Here is a 20,876-nt window from a genome sequence, read left to right as displayed (position 1 = left end):
GGACAGCTCCAAAGCAGCTGACCTTGGTGATCAAGGTACATTTGTGTATTCCTGTCTAAGGGTTTACTGCCTCTATCTAACCCCAGATCCATACTGTATGACAAGTACCACATAATGCCCTACCTATTTAAAAACAGACCCTTTTTTTTGTGTTTGAGTTTTTCTGGGATATTCTTGTTCACTCATGCAGGGCTTGTGGACTTCCCTGCTCTGGGTATCTCCCCAACTTCAGTCAGTCTGTAAACCCCTTGCAAGTTGGAGACATAAGCAAACGTAAGTGGAAAATAATAAGACATGGACAAATAATAGAAAGGAAATTATTTCTATTTAAACTGTGATTACACTGAATTACAGGCTAGGATTTTTACACTTTGATTTATGTAGATACTCATAGGCACTAACCAGAAATTACAATATGAAAGAAGAACATTTTTTTTTCTGCTTGCTGTAATATCTCTATCTCCTAATTCTTCCAAAATTAGTGCTATTCATTTGTCAAAAACTTCCATTGAATGCTTCTCGTGATCTTCCTTCACATACTGTTTGATTCTCCACTTGCTACTATATGATTTTACATGCTTTCATTTCATAGACATTTGGGATGGTCTGAGTAGGAAAAGACCTTTAGAGATTGTCCTTTAAACTCTATGCCATGGGAATGGACATCTTCACCTTAAAGCAGGTTGTTCAATCTCATCAAACATGATTTAGAACAATTCCATTGACAGAATTTAGACTACTGTAGAAAATAGGAAAAGAGTTACTGAAATACAAGCTTCCAATTTCATGGAACTGCTGGGACTTGTAATCCTTTTTGAGAAAGACGCTCCATGAAGATTCAGAAAGGAGAGCCTTAATTGACTGATTGTGTGCAATTGTAATTAGAAGGAAGGCTGGAGTGGTCTACAGTGCCCAGAGTGAAGCAGGAAGTTTTGGCACCTTGATTCTGCTAAGTGGAATATGTCAATCATCACTGGTTGGGAAATGAAGGACATTGAAACACTACAAAACCCCTCATCCATGCTTCAGATTTCCTGGTGGAATAAGGGGATATGAATGACTTCCACACCATTTTTAAAGGATTGTTGGAGTAGTCAGTTGAGGCTTTAGTAGGAGAAATAGCAAAATCCTAATAATTCTCTATTTGGTATCTGTGGATAAAATTTGTTCTCAGATCTTTTAGACTCTTAGGAATAACAGACTAACCTTTGCTATGCTTTGATGCCTCTGGAGAGGAACAGGAACTTCAACCACAAACTGATCTTCACACCTACAGAAATGGCATGGAAGATACGTATGAATTGAACTGAAGAAAAGAGGCATGATGTGACTGATGCAGATTTAAATATATGAGTCTGATGTGATCTGCTTTTGGACACTCCTGGATACTGAATTTAGTTCCGTGTGATTGAGGTGGGAAAAAACAGCCAGGGGCTATCAAATTGAAAGGTACATCTTGCACCTCCTGCTCTGAAAAGACATTTCAATTCCCCACATGAGTCTTTAATAAAACTCATGTTTTATAAGGAGTTCATAAGGATACTGAGTGTTATATCCCATTTATCAACATGATCTCTAGAACATCTTCCTTCTGTCTCACGGCAGGGATAGCAAGCAGTGCTGAAAAATTCTGGTATCAACTACCTAGCCAGTTTCCATTGGGAAGCACAAAGTTGGGGATTTTTTGACAACATATCAGTCAGATCTCACAATCTGTATTTAATCACGCATTCAATCATCATCATCAAACCCCTGCACGATTTTCAATGGCTCAGTGTCAAGCACTGAAACACCAGAACCTGTTGAGAAGAAGGGAACAAATTTCCTTTGCAGTCTGCTATCACCAAGATTGGTAAAAGTGTACAAAGCCAATTTCTTTTTGGCATTGTAAAATGAGAGCTTGTTGGCAGAGATGTCCAGGAAGATCCCAATCTTCTGTGGTCTACCACTCACTGTCAAACGAGTCCAAGGATCCGTGTGGGCCCAATACTCTTGCCCATCTGCTAACTCTATGACCCAAAAGCCATTCTTTGGGGATACAGTCACGGTCCCTTTACGAGCCACAGACTCAGAAGCAACACCCAACATCCAGTTTCTTCTCTTTCCAACATCCACTTCCCAGTATTGTCTCCCAGATGTGTATCCTTCCTTTGCCAACACAAAAATGTGAGAATCAAATCTCTCCTCCTTGTTGGGCACCTGTCTGATCACACCGGTATCATTCATGCTCTTCCCATCTTCAGACACTTCCAGTCTGGGATGAGCCGTGTCAGCATTCAGGGTGACATCAACTGCAATGATCAAGTCATGTTGTAAGTAGCAGGAATCACAAGGTTTGATTTAGGTGTTTTTTTGTTTTGTTTTGGTTTGGTTTGGTTGTTTGTTTTTTTACTTTGTTCTCACTCAACTCTTACCTTCCCTTTACTCAGGGTGCACTCAGCAGCCAATTGCCTCAGGGTACCCAAGCTTCTACCCTCCCATAATCCCAGGTCCCTTCATTCCCATACTTGAAGTTTGTGTTGAACTGCCTGGGGGTAGCAAGGCCCGACAGAGGGATCTGGACAGGCTGATTGCTGGATTGTGGCCAATGGGATGAAGTTCAACATGGATGCACTGGATGATCTTAGGATTCTTTTCCAGCCATGCTGATTTTACGATTCTATGATACTTGATGTGCTACTGAGACTGTGATGCCCACCCAGGGTGCATGAACTGCAAGGAACTCTAACAGGGATGATTTGAAAAAAGCACTCAGCATCAAGGAAGACTCTGTGGGCTCAACTACATCTTTTCTTCCATCTTTGAATTTCTCTTGACCACACTCAGATGTTTTTATAAAGTTGGTCAGAATGAGTGATTTTCACTGGCACAATAACAAGGAAATGTTTCTTCCCTCATTTCACCCAGCTAACCTCTGTACAAGATCATCCCTGGACAGGACTCTAGCAAGGTGCAATGCTGTGAACAGATCCTCTTTCACTCCAAAGAGGGCAAAGATAAGAGTGTGTTACAGAGGTCAGTGCAGGCAGCCACTCCAGGCTACACAAAGCAAAAATGCTTCCTATCAAGCATACATAAGGTCTCTGGCAGTGCACAAGGAAGAAAAGAGTTATCAAACATTCCTTCCTCTGAGCATGTTGTCTTCCATACAACTCTGCACCTGAGCTGGATTTGTATTTGAGAGGTGCAATCAGGCTCTGAGGATTCATGTCCATCGTCTCCTTTTTGCTTACCTTTGTAGCGCTGGGTTTTGAGAAAACCTGTGGGAAAAAATTAAAGCAGACAGTAAGTGGATTTCTCAAGGCGTGATGGTCTCAAGAATAAGACACAGTCTGTGCTGCCAACCGAAAGTCCAGTGTACTCCTACATGCCATGTTAGTTCTGTAGTTGGGTAAGCATGTCTAATGCCTCTGTGCCATCCACCATAGAAGGTGAAGTCTCAGGCCATTGGGAGTAGTAGCCCAATAGCTCCCAGTAGCCAAACTGTAACCAAACTTAAATTCAAGGTAGGAATAACTAAAGGTAAGAAAGGCAAGGTCATACTTGTGGCATGGAAGGAATGAGTAGAGAACAAGGGACATGAACTTGCAGAGTTACCTCAGTTTGTCCTGAATGCAGGTGATCATATTTAGGGATGCCAGGAGCACAAACACTTCCTAACTAAATCATACTTGCAGCTGAAGCTCAATGAAACACTTATCCTACTGTCCCTTTAAATCTGCTGCTTGTCCATTGTTGCTTCCAGCTTTTGATTCCTCTCAGAATGTGCCCCCACACAGAAGAAAAGAGGAATAAAATCTAAACACCGTTTTCTAACTATCTGCCTTATGTAGCACCCAGACCCACGCCACCTGCCACACACACACATGCTTTTATCAACCCTTATGTCTCAGTGTGACTCATGGGTGAGAAACCTCATTCCTATTTAGATCTTATTTAGATCTAGACCAAGAGGCCTGAAAGGCAACTGTAGAGACACATTCACTGACCACAGACAGGACAAATAACCAATTCTGGAGAGACAAGAATAATTCTTTAGGTGTATATTTTTGCTTCTTGACACTTGGCACAGAGTGTCTACACTAGTTTCCTGGGAAGTTGATGGAGGATATAAAGCTGCTGTGAGATCAGCTGAGCCTCTAATTCTTTTTCACTTGAGAAATACTTGCTGAAGGAATGAAGGATTGGTCACACCATTCATTTTTGCAGACTCCATTTCACAACAGAGTGTCTGCCATCAGAGTTTCCATATTTGTTCAAGATTAACAATCTAGATGGTGACCTGATAGCAACTTGGTCAGTTCACTCTGACTACACATAATAGAAATTCACTATGTAGAGTATGCTACTCATCATCATCAAACCCCTGCACTATTTTCAGTGATCTTTTAAGGGAGGAATTTTTGAATAGAAGAAAGAAGACAAGAAGTTCACATCAGGGAAGAAGGGATAGGGAACAAGGAGGTGTAGTTTTTAGAGGGCAGCCTCTCAGGTTTCTCACACAACAGGAGCAAAGGAGTTCTTGCTGAAATGCTCTTCCTGACAATGGACTACCCTGGAAATGCCTCAAATCTTGCCAGTGGGAAGTGGACAATGAATTCTCGATTTTCATTTTCATGTGTGCCCACTGTTCACTTCACCTGTTCAATTCCCTTCTCTCAAACATGCTGTTTCCTCTCCTTTACTGTTTCAGTTCTCCCTCCCATCTCACTAGAGGAGATTGAGTGATTATGTGCCATTGAGCTGCCTGTAGGAGATCCAACACAGGGAGATGAAAGCCTGCTTGGGTGTTTCTATGCTCACCTGCATGGTTCTCAACCTGCAGCAGATTCTCTTCAGACTCAGAACTCTTGGGTGTATTCCGTGCTTTTGGTACTCTTTCCTCCAGCTCTGCTCTGAGCATATGAAGGTCTTCCTTTGTGGCCACCTGCATGTTCTCCAAACCTTTGTGCAGGGCTTGCACATTCTCAGAGATTTTCTGAAGGGAAGTCCAGGAGTTGGTCATTTCCTTCATGGGTGGGATTGCTTGCTGGGTCATTTCCAGCTGTCTCTGCAACACAGCCAGTTTTTCACTCAGAATCTTCTCCATCTCGTCCCTCATGGATTCCACGACCCCCGATGTGCTCATCTCCACTGTCCTTCCTGAGAAGAAAGAGAGGAGTCACTGGAAACTCACACAATCTCCCATCATTTGAGGCCTTGTCTCTCAGAGCAGGTGGTGCTGTTCATGTTGGGAATGTCAGGGGAAGCAATCTTTTAGTTTTAGTTCCTAAGTGAACATTCATGAGAATATGCTGAAGCCCAAAATATGGCCTTCAGAAGCTCTTTTCAGCAGAAAGGGACACCGTAGATTGCAAGAATGGGTATATAGAGAGAAATTCATTACAGGACTTATTTTCTGTTCCTTATCCAGTGCAGGAGAAGAGGGGAAACCAAGTGCCTGACCCAGAGTTCCTTCCCTCCCTCTCCACTGAGACCGATCTGTCTCTCACGAGTATTGCTAAAGGAAGGAAATCCTTCCCCATGGTACAAGGCATACCAACTCTGGATGGAAGGGAAGAAAAGTGGGAACAAAAATCCACCTCCGCTGCGTTGATTTGGATTGATTGAGTGCCAGAGAGATGAGAAAAGGGCGCGGGCCTTGAGATTCTGCCTGAAGGATTTGCAGAGTCTGTCAGGGCAGAACTGGTGGTAGGAACTGCCCTATGCCATCTCTTCAAGCCACAGTCCGTGCACTGTGGGATAGAAGGCTCTTTACTGATTAGCAGTATGAGTTTTGAAAGGGAGAGATTGTAGCAGGTTAAATAGGCTGCAGATACGAGAGGCCCAGCAGGATCCTTCACTGTGTGTAAGGAGCACTGAGAGCTCCTCAAACACTCTCTGCTTTCCAAGAGGAGGACAGATGAAGGATTGTTACCCCCTGCAGACTTGTCACCCGCGTGGAGATTTCTCAGAGAAAAGGCACACAGGAAAGGGGATGGCAGTCCTCTGCTATCACTGAGAAAATGCTTTGGGCTCACTCACTGTCTCAGACTATTTGAATTCAGGGAGCCTGTCCATGTTAGGACTGGTATATCACACATTTTCCTCACAGTCTTTTATGGTTCGGTATATGAAATCTGTGATGAAAATAACATCAACAGCAAAGAGATGTTTAGGTTCTTCTGAGCAGTGCTTACACGCCTGCAAGGACCTTCCTGGTGGCATGATGATCCTACAGTGTTTGTCGGCCTGCATTAAAACTATACACAATTTAGCCCTGCTTTCCTGGAAACACCTGAAATCTGCCTGCCAGTGAGAAGTAGACAATGAATTCCCGATTTTCATTTTCATGTGTGCCCACTGTTCACTTCACCTGTTCAATTCCCTTCTCTCAAACATGCTGTTTCCTCTCCTTTACTGTTTCAGTTCTCCCTCCCATCTCATTAGAGGAGATTGAGTGATTATGTGCCATTGAGCTGCCTGTAGGAGATCCAACACAGGGAGATGAAAGCCTGCTTGGGTGTTTCTATGCTCACCTGCATGATCCTCCACCTGCAGCAGATTCTCTTCAGACTCAGACCTTTTGGGTGTATTCCATGCTTTTGGTACTCTTTCCTCCAGCTCTGCTCTGAGCATATGAAGGTCTTCCTTTGTGGCCGCCTGCATGTTCTCCAAACCTTTGTGCAGGGCTTGCACATTCTCAGAGATTTTCTGAAGGGAAGTCCAGGAGTTGGTCATTTCCTTCATGGGTGGGATTGCTTGCTGGGTCATTTCCAGCTGTCTCTGCAACACAGCCAGTTTTTCACTCAGAATCTTCTCCATCTCGTCCCTCATGGATTCCACGACCCCCGATGTGCTCATCTCCACTGTCCTTCCTGAGAAGAAAGAGAGGAGTCACTGGAAACTCACACAATCTCCCATCATTTGAGGCCTTGTCTCTCAGAGCAGGTGGTGCTGTTCATGTTGGGAATGTCAGGGGAAGCAATCTTTTTGTTTTAGTTCCTAAGTGAACATTCATGAGAATATGCTGAAGCCCAAAATATGGCCTTCAGAAGCTCTTTTCAGCAGAAAGGGACACCGTAGATTGCAAGAATGGGTATATAGAGAGAAATTCATTGCAGGACTTATTTTCTGTTCCTTATCCAGTGCAGGAGAAGAGGGGAAACCAAGTGCCTGACCCAGAGTTCCTTCCCTCCCTCTCCACTGAGACCGATCTGCCTCTCACGAGTATTGCTAAAGGAAGGAAATCCTTCCCCATGGTACAAGGCATACCAACTCTGGATGGAAGGGAAGAAAAGTGGGAACAAAAATCCACCTCCGCTGCGTTGATTTGGATTGATTGAGTGCCAGAGAGATGAGAAAAGGGCGCGGGCCTTGAGATTCTGCCTGAAGGATTTGCAGAGTCTGTCAGGGCAGAACTGGTGGTAGGAACTGCCCTATGCCATCTCTTCAAGCCACAGTCCGTGCACTGTGGGATAGAAGGCTCTTTACTGATTAGCAGTATGAGTTTTGAAAGGGAGAGATTGTAGCAGGTTAAATAGGCTGCAGATACGAGAGGCCCAGCAGGATCCTTCACTGTGTGTAAGGAGCACTGAGAGCTCCTCAAACACTCTCTGCTTTCCAAGAGGAGGACAGATGAAGGATTGTTACCCCCTGCAGACTTGTCACCCGCGTGGAGATTTCTCAGAGAAAAGGCACACAGGAAAGGGGATGGCAGTCCTCTGCTATCACTGAGAAAATGCTTTGGGCTCACTCACTGTCTCAGACTATTTGAATTCAGGGAGCCTGTCCATGTTAGGACTGGTATATCACACATTTTCCTCACAGTCTTTTATGGTTCGGTATATGAAATCTGTGATGAAAATAACATCAACAGCAAAGAGATGTTTAGGTTCTTCTGAGCAGTGCTTACACGCCTGCAAGGACCTTCCTGGTGGCATGATGATCCTACAGTGTTTGTCGGCCTGCATTAAAACTATACACAATTTAGCCCTGCTTTCCTGGAAACACCTGAAATCTGCCTGCCAGTGAGAAGTAGACAATGAATTCCCGATTTTCATTTTCATGTGTGCCCACTGTTCACTTCACCTGTTCAATTCCCTTCTCTCAAACATGCTGTTTCCTCTCCTTTACTGTTTCAGTTCTCCCTCCCATCTCATTAGAGGAGATTGAGTGATTATGTGCCATTGAGCTGCCTGTAGGAGATCCAACACAGGGAGATGAAAGCCTGCTTGGGTGTTTCTATGCTCACCTGCATGATCCTCCACCTGCAGCAGATTCTCTTCAGACTCAGACCTTTTGGGTGTATTCCATGCTTTTGGTACTCTTTCCTCCAGCTCTGCTCTGAGCATATGAAGGTCTTCCTTTGTGGCCGCCTGCATGTTCTCCAAACCTTTGTGCAGGGCTTGCACATTCTCAGAGATTTTCTGAAGGGAAGTCCAGGAGTTGGTCATTTCCTTCATGGGTGGGATTGCTTGCTGGGTCATTTCCAGCTGTCTCTGCAACACAGCCAGTTTTTCACTCAGAATCTTCTCCATCTCGTCCCTCATGGATTCCACGACCCCCGATGTGCTCATCTCCACTGTCCTTCCTGAGAAGAAAGAGAGGAGTCACTGGAAACTCACACAATCTCCCATCATTTGAGGCCTTGTCTCTCAGAGCAGGTGGTGCTGTTCATGTTGGGAATGTCAGGGGAAGCAATCTTTTTGTTTTAGTTCCTAAGTGAACATTCATGAGAATATGCTGAAGCCCAAAATATGGCCTTCAGAAGCTCTTTTCAGCAGAAAGGGACACCGTAGATTGCAAGAATGGGTATATAGAGAGAAATTCATTGCAGGACTTATTTTCTGTTCCTTATCCAGTGCAGGAGAAGAGGGGAAACCAAGTGCCTGACCCAGAGTTCCTTCCCTCCCTCTCCACTGAGACCGATCTGCCTCTCACGAGTATTGCTAAAGGAAGGAAATCCTTCCCCATGGTACAAGGCATACCAACTCTGGATGGAAGGGAAGAAAAGTGGGAACAAAAATCCACCTCCGCTGCGTTGATTTGGATTGATTGAGTGCCAGAGAGATGAGAAAAGGGCGCGGGCCTTGAGATTCTGCCTGAAGGATTTGCAGAGTCTGTCAGGGCAGAACTGGTGGTAGGAACTGCCCTATGCCATCTCTTCAAGCCACAGTCCGTGCACTGTGGGATAGAAGGCTCTTTACTGATTAGCAGTATGAGTTTTGAAAGGGAGAGATTGTAGCAGGTTAAATAGGCTGCAGATACGAGAGGCCCAGCAGGATCCTTCACTGTGTGTAAGGAGCACTGAGAGCTCCTCAAACACTCTCTGCTTTCCAAGAGGAGGACAGATGAAGGATTGTTACCCCCTGCAGACTTGTCACCCGCGTGGAGATTTCTCAGAGAAAAGGCACACAGGAAAGGGGATGGCAGTCCTCTGCTATCACTGAGAAAATGCTTTGGGCTCACTCACTGTCTCAGACTATTTGAATTCAGGGAGCCTGTCCATGTTAGGACTGGTATATCACACATTTTCCTCACAGTCTTTTATGGTTCGGTATATGAAATCTGTGATGAAAATAACATCAACAGCAAAGAGATGTTTAGGTTCTTCTGAGCAGTGCTTACACGCCTGCAAGGACCTTCCTGGTGGCATGATGATCCTACAGTGTTTGTCGGCCTGCATTAAAACTATACACAATTTAGCCCTGCTTTCCTGGAAACACCTGAAATCTGCCTGCCAGTGAGAAGTAGACAATGAATTCCCGATTTTCATTTTCATGTGTGCCCACTGTTCACTTCACCTGTTCAATTCCCTTCTCTCAAACATGCTGTTTCCTCTCCTTTACTGTTTCAGTTCTCCCTCCCATCTCATTAGAGGAGATTGAGTGATTATGTGCCATTGAGCTGCCTGTAGGAGATCCAACACAGGGAGATGAAAGCCTGCTTGGGTGTTTCTATGCTCACCTGCATGATCCTCCACCTGCAGCAGATTCTCTTCAGACTCAGACCTTTTGGGTGTATTCCGTGCTTTTGGTACTCTTTCCTCCAGCTCTGCTCTGAGCATATGAAGGTCTTCCTTTGTTTCCACCTGCATGTTCTCCAAACCTTTGTGCAGGGCTTGCACATTCTCAGAGATTTTCTGAAGGGAAGTCCAGGAGTTGGTCATTTCCTTCATGGGTGGGATTGCTTGCTGGGTCATTTCCAGCTGTCTCTGCAACATAGCCAGTTTTTCACTCAGAATCTTCTCTATCTCGTCCCTCATGGATTCCATGACCCCCGATGTGCTCATCTCCACTGTCCTTCCTGAGAAGAAAGAGAGGAGTCACTGGAAACTCACACAATCTCCCATCATTTGAGGCCTTGTCTCTCAGAGCAGGTGGTGCTGTTCATGTTGGGAATGTCAGGGGAAGCAATCTTTTTGTTTTAGTTCCTAAGTGAACATTCATGAGAATATGCTGAAGCCCAAAATATGGCCTTCAGAAGCTCTTTTCAGCAGAAAGGGACACCGTAGATTGCAAGAATGGGTATATAGAGAGAAATTCATTGCAGGACTTATTTTCTGTTCCTTATCCAGTGCAGGAGAAGAGGGGAAACCAAGTGCCTGACCCAGAGTTCCTTCCCTCCCTCTCCACTGAGACCGATCTGCCTCTCACGAGTATTGCTAAAGGAAGGAAATCCTTCCCCATGGTACAAGGCATACCAACTCTGGATGGAAGGGAAGAAAAGTGGGAACAAAAATCCACCTCCGCTGCGTTGATTTGGATTGATTGAGTGCCAGAGAGATGAGAAAAGGGCGCGGGCCTTGAGATTCTGCCTGAAGGATTTGCAGAGTCTGTCAGGGCAGAACTGGTGGTAGGAACTGCCCTATGCCATCTCTTCAAGCCACAGTCCGTGCACTGTGGGATAGAAGGCTCTTTACTGATTAGCAGTATGAGTTTTGAAAGGGAGAGACTGTAGCAGGTTAAATAGGCTGCAGATACGAGAGGCCCAGCAGGATCCTTCACTGTGTGTAAGGAGCACTGAGAGCTCCTCAAACACTCTCTGCTTTCCAAGAGGAGGACAGATGAAGGATTGTTACCCCCTGCAGACTTGTCACCCGCGTGGAGATTTCTCAGAGAAAAGGCACACAGGAAAGGGGATGGCAGTCCTCTGCTATCACTGAGAAAATGCTTTGGGCTCACTCACTGTCTCAGACTATTTGAATTCAGGGAGCCTGTCCATGTTAGGACTGGTATATCACACATTTTCCTCACAGTCTTTTATGGTTCGGTATATGAAATCTGTGATGAAAATAACATCAACAGCAAAGAGATGTTTAGGTTCTTCTGAGCAGTGCTTACACGCCTGCAAGGACCTTCCTGGTGGCATGATGATCCTACAGTGTTTGTCGGCCTGCATTAAAACTATACACAATTTAGCCCTGCTTTCCTGGAAACACCTGAAATCTGCCTGCCAGTGAGAAGTAGACAATGAATTCCCGATTTTCATTTTCATGTGTGCCCACTGTTCACTTCACCTGTTCAATTCCCTTCTCTCAAACATGCTGTTTCCTCTCCTTTACTGTTTCAGTTCTCCCTCCCATCTCATTAGAGGAGATTGAGTGATTATGTGCCATTGAGCTGCCTGTAGGAGATCCAACACAGGGAGATGAAAGCCTGCTTGGGTGTTTCTATGCTCACCTGCATGATCCTCCACCTGCAGCAGATTCTCTTCAGACTCAGACCTTTTGGGTGTATTCCATGCTTTTGGTACTCTTTCCTCCAGCTCTGCTCTGAGCATATGAAGGTCTTCCTTTGTTTCCACCTGCATGTTCTCCAAACCTTTGTGCATGGCTTGCACATTCTCAGAGATTTTCTGAAGGGAAGTCCAGGAGTTGGTCATTTCCTTCATGGGTGGGATTGCTTGCTGGGTCATTTCCAGCTGTCTCTGCAACACAGCCAGTTTTTCACTCAGAATCTTCTCCATCTCGTCCCTCATGGATTCCACGACCCCCGATGTGCTCATCTCCACTGTCCTTCCTGAGAAGAAAGAGAGGAGTCACTGGAAACTCACACAATCTCCCATCATTTGAGGCCTTGTCTCTCAGAGCAGGTGGTGCTGTTCATGTTGGGAATGTCAGGGGAAGCAATCTTTTAGTTTTAGTTCCTAAGTGAACATTCATGAGAATATGCTGAAGCCCAAAATATGGCCTTCAGAAGCTCTTTTCAGCAGAAAGGGACACCGTACATTGCAAGAATGGGTATATAGAGAGAAATTCATTGCAGGACTTATTTTCTGTTCCTTATCCAGTGCAGGAGAAGAGGGGAAACCAAGTGCCTGACCCAGAGTTTCTTCCCTCCCTCTCCACTGAGACCGATCTGCCTCTCACGAGTATTGCTAAAGGAAGGAAATCCTTCCCCATGGTACAAGGCATACCAACTCTGGATGGAAGGGAAGAAAAGTGGGAACAAAAATCCACCTCCGCTGCGTTGATTTGGATTGATTGAGTGCCAGAGAGATGAGAAAAGGGCGCGGGCCTTGAGATTCTGCCTGAAGGATTTGCAGAGTCTGTCAGGGCAGAACAGGTGGTAGGAATTGTCCTATGCCATGTCTACAAGCCATAATCTCATATCACTGTGGGATAGAAGGCTCTTCGTCGATTAGCAAATATGAGTGGTGAAAGGGAGAGATTGTAGCAGGGTCCTTCACAGTGTGTAAGGAGCACTGAGAGCTCCTCAAACACTCTTTGCCTTCAAAGAGGAGGAGAGATGAAGGATTGTTACGACCTGCAGTCTTGTCACCCCCATGGAAGTGGGGAAAGCAAACGCCTGACCTGGAGTTCCTTCCCTTCACCTCTCCCCCTGTGTCTTTTATTCTCCCTTGCTAATTTCCCAGCATTGCTCTCCCTAACTTACAAGTCCCAGTCAACAGTGATGAAGTCAGACTGTTAACAGCATGAAAAGGATGCTCTTTTTTGCTTTTGTCAGCTGAAGACCTGTAGGACCTACCTCTACCTCCCACCAGCTAGAGGATTTTTAGAGGTAATGATCATGTCTTCCCTGCCTTCTTCTACGAACCAGAATCCATACACACATAGAGTAGGTTGCGTCTGACACCAGTGAGCTGTGACCCTGGTAAAGCAGTGGGGAGGTGGTGGAACATCATCCCAGCTGCAGTGTGTACTGTGCGGAGGAGAAAATGGGACCTGCCAGACTCTGGGGGAAGGATATGAGCCGGTGCCTTTGGCTCCCAACAACAAGCAGTACACTGCTACAGAGCAATGTGTCTGACACCAGAGAGCTCTGTTCCTCTGACCACAAGTGGCCATGTCTTCTGACTGGGACCAGGAGGGCTTCTCCCCACTTCTTGCTCACACCCCTCAGGGCTCCCTCTGTTACAACTGCCCTGAGCCATTCCAAGTGGTGACCAGAATCAGGAGAACTGGGATTCAGTATACTAATCCTGGGAACCAGTGGCTAAACCTAGGTGAGGATCCAATACGGTGGGCACAGGACTTCTTTCAGCTACCTCTCAGTTACCTCTTTCCAGAATTTCTGGATCTTCATTCCCTTTGCTCGACTTAGAGCGACTTGCTTGGACTCTCTTATGTGAATCCATGCTGCTTTCCTTCTGGGATGATTTCACTGGCTTGTGGGTTAAGGCTGAAAAAGAAAATGACAGCATCATGGTAATCATTTAACAACAACTGTGCCTGACTTCTCTGACTTGGTCCATTCCACTTCTCCCTCCGTGTTCATTCTGATTGCTGCAGGTCTGAGAGTGAGCAAGCATCTGTGGAGTGCTTCAATTCTGATCTGTAGCTGTGGTTAAACTACACCAGCAGGCCACCAGGAAAGAGCAGGGGCAGGAAAAGAGCACGTCCTCCATGCTGGGAAGGAAGAGATTCAGCACAGACTGAATTGGTTTGGTTTGGGAAGGAGCTCAGGAGATCTTCAGTGGATTCTCCTATTGAAACGAGGATGTATCCTGACTTCTGAGCACCTAGCTTAGGGCTTTCTCCAATGTGGTGCTAAACACTGCTAAGTTTGGTGTCACTGCATCAGTGGACAATGGAAGAGCCACTGATGTCCCCTGTCTTGAATTCAGTAAGGCGTTTGACATGGTACCCCAAAACATCCTTCTCTCCTAATTGGAATGATACGGATTTGATGGGTGGACAGTTTGATAGAGAAAGAACAGGCTGCAGGATCGAGTCCAGAGAGTGGTGGTCAGTGGCTCAGTGTCTGGATGGATGTGAGGGGATACGTGGTGTCCCCCAGAGGTCGGTGCTGGGGCTGACACTCTTCAGTATCTTCGTCAGTGACATTGATGGTGGTGTCCTGTGCACCTCAGCAAGCTTGTCTTCAGTACAGGAGAGACATAGATCTTTTGGAGTGCAACCAGGGAAGGGACATAAAAATGACTGAATGGAATGGGACGCATCTTCTATGAGGACAGGCTGAAAGAGCTGGGCTGTGCAGCCTGGAGAACAGAATGCTGTGACCAGATAGTGGCTTTTCAGTATCTAAAGGGGGGCTACAGGAAAGAAGAGCTACAGGAAACGCCCTGCGGCATTAGAACAAGGAGAAATGGTTTCAAGCTCAAAGAGGGTAGATTTAGGTTGGATAGAAGGAAACAATCTTTTACAGTGAAGATGGTGAAGCACTGGAACAGGTTGCCCTGAGATTTGCTAGATGCCTGAAGACTTTCAAGGCGAGGCTGGCTAATGCCCTCCATCACCTGATCCAGCTGTGGTGTCCCTGTTCCTTGCAGGGAAATTGGACTAGCTGGCCTTCAGAGGTCCCTCCCAACTCCGAGGATTCTGTTATTCTAAGTGAGAAGAGTTCAGGTCTCTATCACACAGTCCTATTGCAGAGGAGAAAGTCCACAGCCATCCAAGTGCTAAGCCAGCACCAATTCCAATTCCTGATGGAAGGAGAATGAGGAGAATTCCAACCCAGATGAGGAAATTGCATGTGCACGTGGTGGGAAAGCAGCTGGGAGGTGGTGATACATCACCCCAGCTGCAGTGTGTACAGCGAAGGAAAGAAAAGGAGATCTGCCAGACTCTGATGGCAGGAGGTGAGCCAATTCCCAGACTGCAAAGAAGACCCCACAGAGTGGGAATGTGGCAGTGAGCTGAGTAGTAGCGCTAACCCTGAGGTGAGGGTCCAACACTGTGTGCACAGTTCTTCTCCCAGCCCCAGTTACCTCTTTCCAGAATTACTGGATCTTCATCTCCCTTGCTCTGCTTGGAGCAGTTGGTTTGGACTCTCTTTGGTGACTCCACTCTGCTTTCCTTCTGTGGGGGTTTCTCTGGCCCATGGGTTAAGGCTGAAAACATGAGCAACAAGGCAAGCATTTAACAACATTTAACCATGCCTGAGTTTTCTGACTTAGCCCATTCCATTTCTCTACCTGCATTCATCTGGCTTGAAGCAGGTTTGAGAGTGAGCAAGCATCTGTGGTGTGCTCCAATTCTAATCTGTGGCTGTAGTTAAACCACTACAGTAGGCCACCTGGAAAGAGCAGGGGCAGGAAAAGACCTCGTCCTACGTGCCAGGATGGATGAGATTCCGCACAGACTCAGCTCTGTCCAGACGCAGATCACTACTGCTCTGGCCTGGCACATATCTGTATTATTCACCCTTCGTCAGGTCACGATGTGCCCTCTGGGACGCCTGCACTTAATTGTCCTGCAGGACAAAGACCTGAAAGGAAGCCTTTGCAAGAAGCAACATAGGGGACAATGACAGCATCAGGTAGGAGAACAAAGAAAAGTCATTATTTCCCATAGGCCACATCTCCTGGACATAGAGCTTGTCCTTCCCTCCTGGGCATTCCCTGTTATTTAATGCTCCTTTCCCGAGGATCCCTCAGCCACTCATGCATCACCGAGTCACAGAATTGCAGGGGTTGGAAGGGACATCTATCCATCGTGGAGTCCAGCCTCCCTGCTAAATCAGATTCCCTACGGTAGGCCACACCTACGTTGTAGGTTTCCAGATGGGTTGTGAACATCTCCAAAGACAGAGACTCCACCACCTCTCTGAGCAGCTTGTTCCAGTGCTCGCTGGAACACTGTAAAGAAGTTCTCACTATAAAGTTTGTCCTCTGTGTATTTGTGTGGAACTGCCTATATTCCTTTTTTTAACCACTTCTCTGATAAGAACTGGACACAGAATTCCAGGTGTGGCCTCACCAGGGCAGAGCAGAGGGAAGGAACATGTCGCTCACTCTACTGGCCACATGGAGTTGACTGTTCAGAACTCCATGATGGGGGAGCAGTATGAGTTGGGACCTGATGTTAGGGAAGGATCAGCCTGGTCTGTCCAAGAACAGTTGCTTCATAGCATTGAAAGCAGCCCTTATGCACAGCCCCCCTCCTGCTTGCTTTGCAGGGCCCTGCTCCAGCTCGCAGAACTGAGAGTTAAGCCAGTTCATAAACACAGTGGAGAGGACTGAGGAGATGCCTGAGCTCTGTGGTCCCACAGAGCTGCAGGACTTAGCATACAGCTAAGTCGTGCTCAGAGGGACAGACCCCTCAGGGCACATTTCCCTGCACTCTCACACATAACACCCAACATGTTCTGTGATATGATAATAGGCTACATAAATACGATCCAGCAGACTTACCTGGAGGCTCAAATATCTTCTTTAATTCTTCAACTCTGCAAGAATTCTGTTGGGATTCTGGATCTTTATGTTCAAATGAAAGATACAGAAAAGAGGAAATGTAAGAAAGTTTTTTTCAGTGAAGAACCACATAAATATACTGAACAGCTTTTGTGAAATAACACGTCGTGTAGGCAGCCCAGGGGGAAGGTGGTGGCTCTTCACTGCCACTACTGTTTTTCCAGTGGGGAGAGGATAATGGGACATGTCAGACACTGGGAAGAGGGTGTGATCCACATCTCAAACTGCAGAGAAAGCTCCACAGAGAGGGGATTTGGCTGTGTGGTGAGGGGAAGGGCTAACCCCGGGATGAATGTCCTGCGTGGTGGGCAGAGGTCCTCTCTCAGCTATAATTACCTCTTTCCTGAGTTTCTGGAATTCCTTTTCCATTGCTCAGTTTAGAGAATCTTTCCTCATTTCTGTTATGTGAATCCACTCTACTTTTGTTCTGAGTGGCAGGCTGTGGTACATTGCTGAAAGCTGGAAAAGGCAATCAGGGTTTTAATCAGCAGTCATAGGAAAAGCAATTTGTACCCATAGCAATTAGATCAGGGATGCCTCCAAGTGGATCATGAACTCTTCCTAAGGCTTCATTTGCTTTCCAGTTGGGAACACAGAAAATACAGTCTGATGTTGGCCAGGTCTCACTGAATTGAGTGTAGACTCCTTTGTGTCACTGCTTTAGTGTGAAATACAGAACATGTAGTTTTAAGGCATATTAACAGTTCCAGTGATGGAATGAATGTCTTTTATTAAAGCTTCAGTCTTCTTATGCAATGAAAGAGTTTAGATTGTACGGTGTGATCTTAGAAGCCTTTTTTCTTTATGAGACTCTTCTTATTTATGCATCTTTAGCTTGTATATGTCTGGTTCCCGGTGTCCACATTATAAAGACAAAAGATCACTTCGAAAATGTGTATTTGTGGCATAGACTACCAAAACTATATTTGGCAACAAGCACTCTTTCTATACTGTCATAATTCATAAGAATTATACCGACTCTCCATGTTGACCTTACCACTCTCACGTATCGTTATAGCAGGCGCAGAGAGAGGAAGTTCTGCAATGCAAAATGAATAAATTATGAAATATGGAAACAAGAAAAATAAAATTAGTAGAAAAGGCATCTTGCGGACAGCTCGTTGAATATGTCAGAGAATATCCAGGGACATTTCTCCCATGCTGCACATAGAATTCTTGTCAGTGCCACTGTAGCATCTTTAACATACTCATCCACTCACACTGAAACGTATTGAAATTAATTGCAATGCTAATCACTTCATTCTAATTGGGTAAAATTAAGACATAGCATTGCTAGGACTGGGAGATTCATCCTCTGTGCTGCCCTTCCCTATGATCTTCTTAGCGTGATTTTGCTTGGCTGTTGCTCTCTGTGTTTCTACCTTACTCTCTTGGGACACAAGTGTCCTGCTGTACACCAAGGGGAGAGCAGTCACATTCCCTGTAGCTAAAGTGACCTGGGATGATGCTTCTGTGAACAGAAGAGGGGCAAGAGGCAAGTGGAAGGCCTTAATGAGCCCCTGAAGTCCTGGACTTTTCATAATACTCCCAGGTTTGCTTTCTCTTACATAGTGTCTAAACACACAAGAAATTCCACTCTTACCTGGTTTCCAAGACATCTCCTGCTTTCTGCTTTCTCCAATCCTTTTCTAAAAGGCCAGTCTGCAAGACAAAGGAAAATATTTTTCAGAACCTTGTGGTTGTCACAGGCCAGGAGAACAGCAGGCAGTGTCAGTGGGATGACCAGATGCTGGTCACTACCATGCTTTGGGGACAGTGCAGCTGTCTGATCATCCTTACACTCACACAAATGGTCAAAATGCCAAACACGTCCGGCATCTGCAGGATGCAGCAGGAGGCACTTGACACCTGCCACTCTTTTCCACTGAGGCAGAGAATGTAGTCATATTCCGCCTTTCCCTTCAAACTAACTCCAGGGCTGGAAGCGATCCTGACCAAACTATTTTCAAAGGACTGTGGCTTGTAGGCCTGGACTGGCATCACCAAGCCAGTCTATCCCGTTTCCCCTCCTCTGCTAATTGGGAAGGAAAAAAGAACGACAAAGCTCCTCGTCGAGACAAAGAGAGGAGAATTACTTTTCAATTGACAACATGGGCAGTACAGATTTGGTTTAGAAGAGAAGCCCAAGAGCAAGCAAGAGAGACTTTGGACTACTGGGGCAATTGGTTAGCGTATCCGAGGCACAGGTAGTGCTTTCTTCTATCCTTCCATCATCTCAGTTGGCCTCCTCTGGACCCATTCCAAGAGGTCCATATCTTTCTTGTGCTTGGGGCCCCAGGCCAGGTTGCAGTACTCCAGATGAGGCCTCACAAGAGCTGAGTAGAGGGAGAAAATCACCTCCCTCTCCCTGCTGGCCACCCCTTTTTTAATGCAGCCCAGAACACAGTTGGCCTTCCGGGCTGCATGCACATACTGCTGGCTTGCTGGCTCATGTCCAGCTTCTCATCCACCAGGATCCCCAAATCCTTCTCCGCAGGGGTTTAACACGGTTAAATAAAGCTTCATTCCTTTAGACTACATTCCTTTCCTCCGTAGTCAGAAAGGAACACCAGGTCACATAGAACACTCGGCATTCTGAGAGATTTTTTTCCTGGCCAAAGAGCGATGCCTTCTTAGAGAATAATGCTGAATTTATATAAAGATACAGTAACTTACCTTGAAAGAATTCTCACCTCAGTGGTGTTTCTTCTTGGCTGAACTGGCTTTCACTTGAAGTAAAACAATGCAGTTACTGGAAGCATAGGGTGCCGTTGGACTTTGTGCAGTTACAGGAAACTCATTAAAACTGCTCAGATGTCAGCCCTTGCCCTTTCACTGCCTGGCAGAAGAGTTTTTATCACCCTGGGCAAGTCTTGTTCCAAATATAATTCTTATTTGAGTGTTGTGTTTCTTTTTAAGGAATACCTGCTTGTACTGTGAGGAAGAACATTTGCAGGACATACATGATGTGCAGGTGGAGTTATCTTAGGTATGCCTCTGGTATGGATAACATATGAATGGCTCCTACACAGTGCAGGTTGACCCCGAAGAGAAAAACAGCTGTAATTTCAGGAATAGTTCACTCCGCTGATATCACAAAGGACAGAGATGACTTTCTTGAAAAATCCTTGAACAGACACTGAAAAATACACAAACGAGCTTAGCAGAAGGAGAAAAACCCATCCTTTATTCCTTTTTCATAGCATAGAATCATTGAACCACCAAAGTTGATAAGGACCTCCAAGGTCATCCACTCCAAACTTCCACCTACTGCCAATATTTCCCCAGTAAAACATGTCCCTTAACAGAACATCTAAGCATTTCTTGAATGGTGACTACCACCTTTGTGGTACCACAGAAACTAAGCAGAATTTATTTCACAATTCCTTAGGCTCACAATAATTCTGCATTCCTAGCTGATCTCTCTATCCTGTACAAACACTTCACTCACTAAACTAATGTGTGTAGGGCAAAAAGCAAAAGCATTTGTGGTTTAGTGTTACAGAGGTTGTGAGTACCTGCTATAAAATGGGGCAGTGTGACTTTATATGCTCGGGAGTTGTTTGTTTTCTCAGTTCTGCAAAGAGAAGACAGCACGATCTTGTACACATGCCTTTTGAATGGTTGTGGTTAGAAATAATGAAGTCTTGAAACTACAGTTTCATGCAAAGTATCTGCAGCATAATTGGGGATTGGGAGGGAGCTCTTGTGGGGGCTGCAGGGTCAAGTATCCTCATCAGGGCACATGGCAGCTCTGTACCTCTGGTAACAGTAAGCCTGGAAGATGTTCATTGCAGGGCATCCTCTCTCCTGTCTTCTCCAAAAGCAGTGGTAGTTAGGGCCTTCAGAAATGTCCCAGATTTGCTGTTGCAGTTTAGATGCAATCACAGAAATACCCTTAATTCCAGAATCCACAGAGCCCCTCCTCTGGTCAAATGGTCAAGTAGTAGACCAGAAAACTTCCATCACACTCTCCAGGTGTATCCTGCAGTGTGTATTTGAACAGTTGCCCTTCATCCTATATGGGAAAATTTTTATGAGCCTCATTACTGGTAATTAAGGCTGAAGTCCACATACTTAATGCTGCCTGCATTATATAGTTATCTGTGTATATCAGGAAGAGAAATCTGAAACCAAGAAGCAAACTTGAGGCTGGCAGTGATCACTGCTGGGACAGGTTTACTTCTACATGTTTTCTTTCTATTCATTTAATTAAG

General features: G+C 45.6%; 1 protein-coding gene across 3 annotated transcripts; it reads right to left on the bottom strand.

Annotated features, from left to right (window-relative positions):
- Window positions 1-308: 308 nt before the first annotated feature.
- LOC104916875 (uncharacterized) lies at window positions 309-19,456 on the bottom strand. Of its 3 annotated transcripts, none has more exons than XM_085214729.1 (14): window positions 19,336-19,453; window positions 18,263-18,321; window positions 17,657-17,698; window positions 16,996-17,118; window positions 16,600-16,662; window positions 15,175-15,297; window positions 13,503-13,625; window positions 11,664-12,002; window positions 9,949-10,287; window positions 8,234-8,572; window positions 6,519-6,857; window positions 4,804-5,142; window positions 3,234-3,260; window positions 309-2,291 (listed from the first exon to the last, which is right to left on the bottom strand). In XM_085214729.1, the coding sequence occupies exons 2-14, from the start codon at window positions 18,276-18,278 to the stop codon at window positions 1,732-1,734; spliced, it is 2,772 nt and encodes a 923-aa protein (XP_085070855.1). In that variant the 5' UTR covers window positions 18,279-18,321; window positions 19,336-19,453; the 3' UTR covers window positions 309-1,731. The 3 variants fall into 3 exon arrangements, with proteins under 3 accessions (XP_085070855.1, XP_085070856.1, XP_085070858.1); XM_085214730.1 differs by having other exon boundaries at window positions 19,353-19,370; XM_085214732.1 differs by lacking the exon at window positions 11,664-12,002 and having other exon boundaries at window positions 19,336-19,456.
- Between the last annotated feature and the right edge of the window lie 1,420 nt (window positions 19,457-20,876).

This window comes from Meleagris gallopavo, chromosome 33, assembly GCF_905368555.1.
Source record: "Meleagris gallopavo chromosome 33, MGAL_WU_HG_1.1, whole genome shotgun sequence".
NCBI lineage: Eukaryota > Metazoa > Chordata > Aves > Galliformes > Phasianidae > Meleagris > Meleagris gallopavo.
Note: the sequence above shows the minus strand (reverse complement) of the source record. Positions and strands in the feature narration are given on the sequence as shown.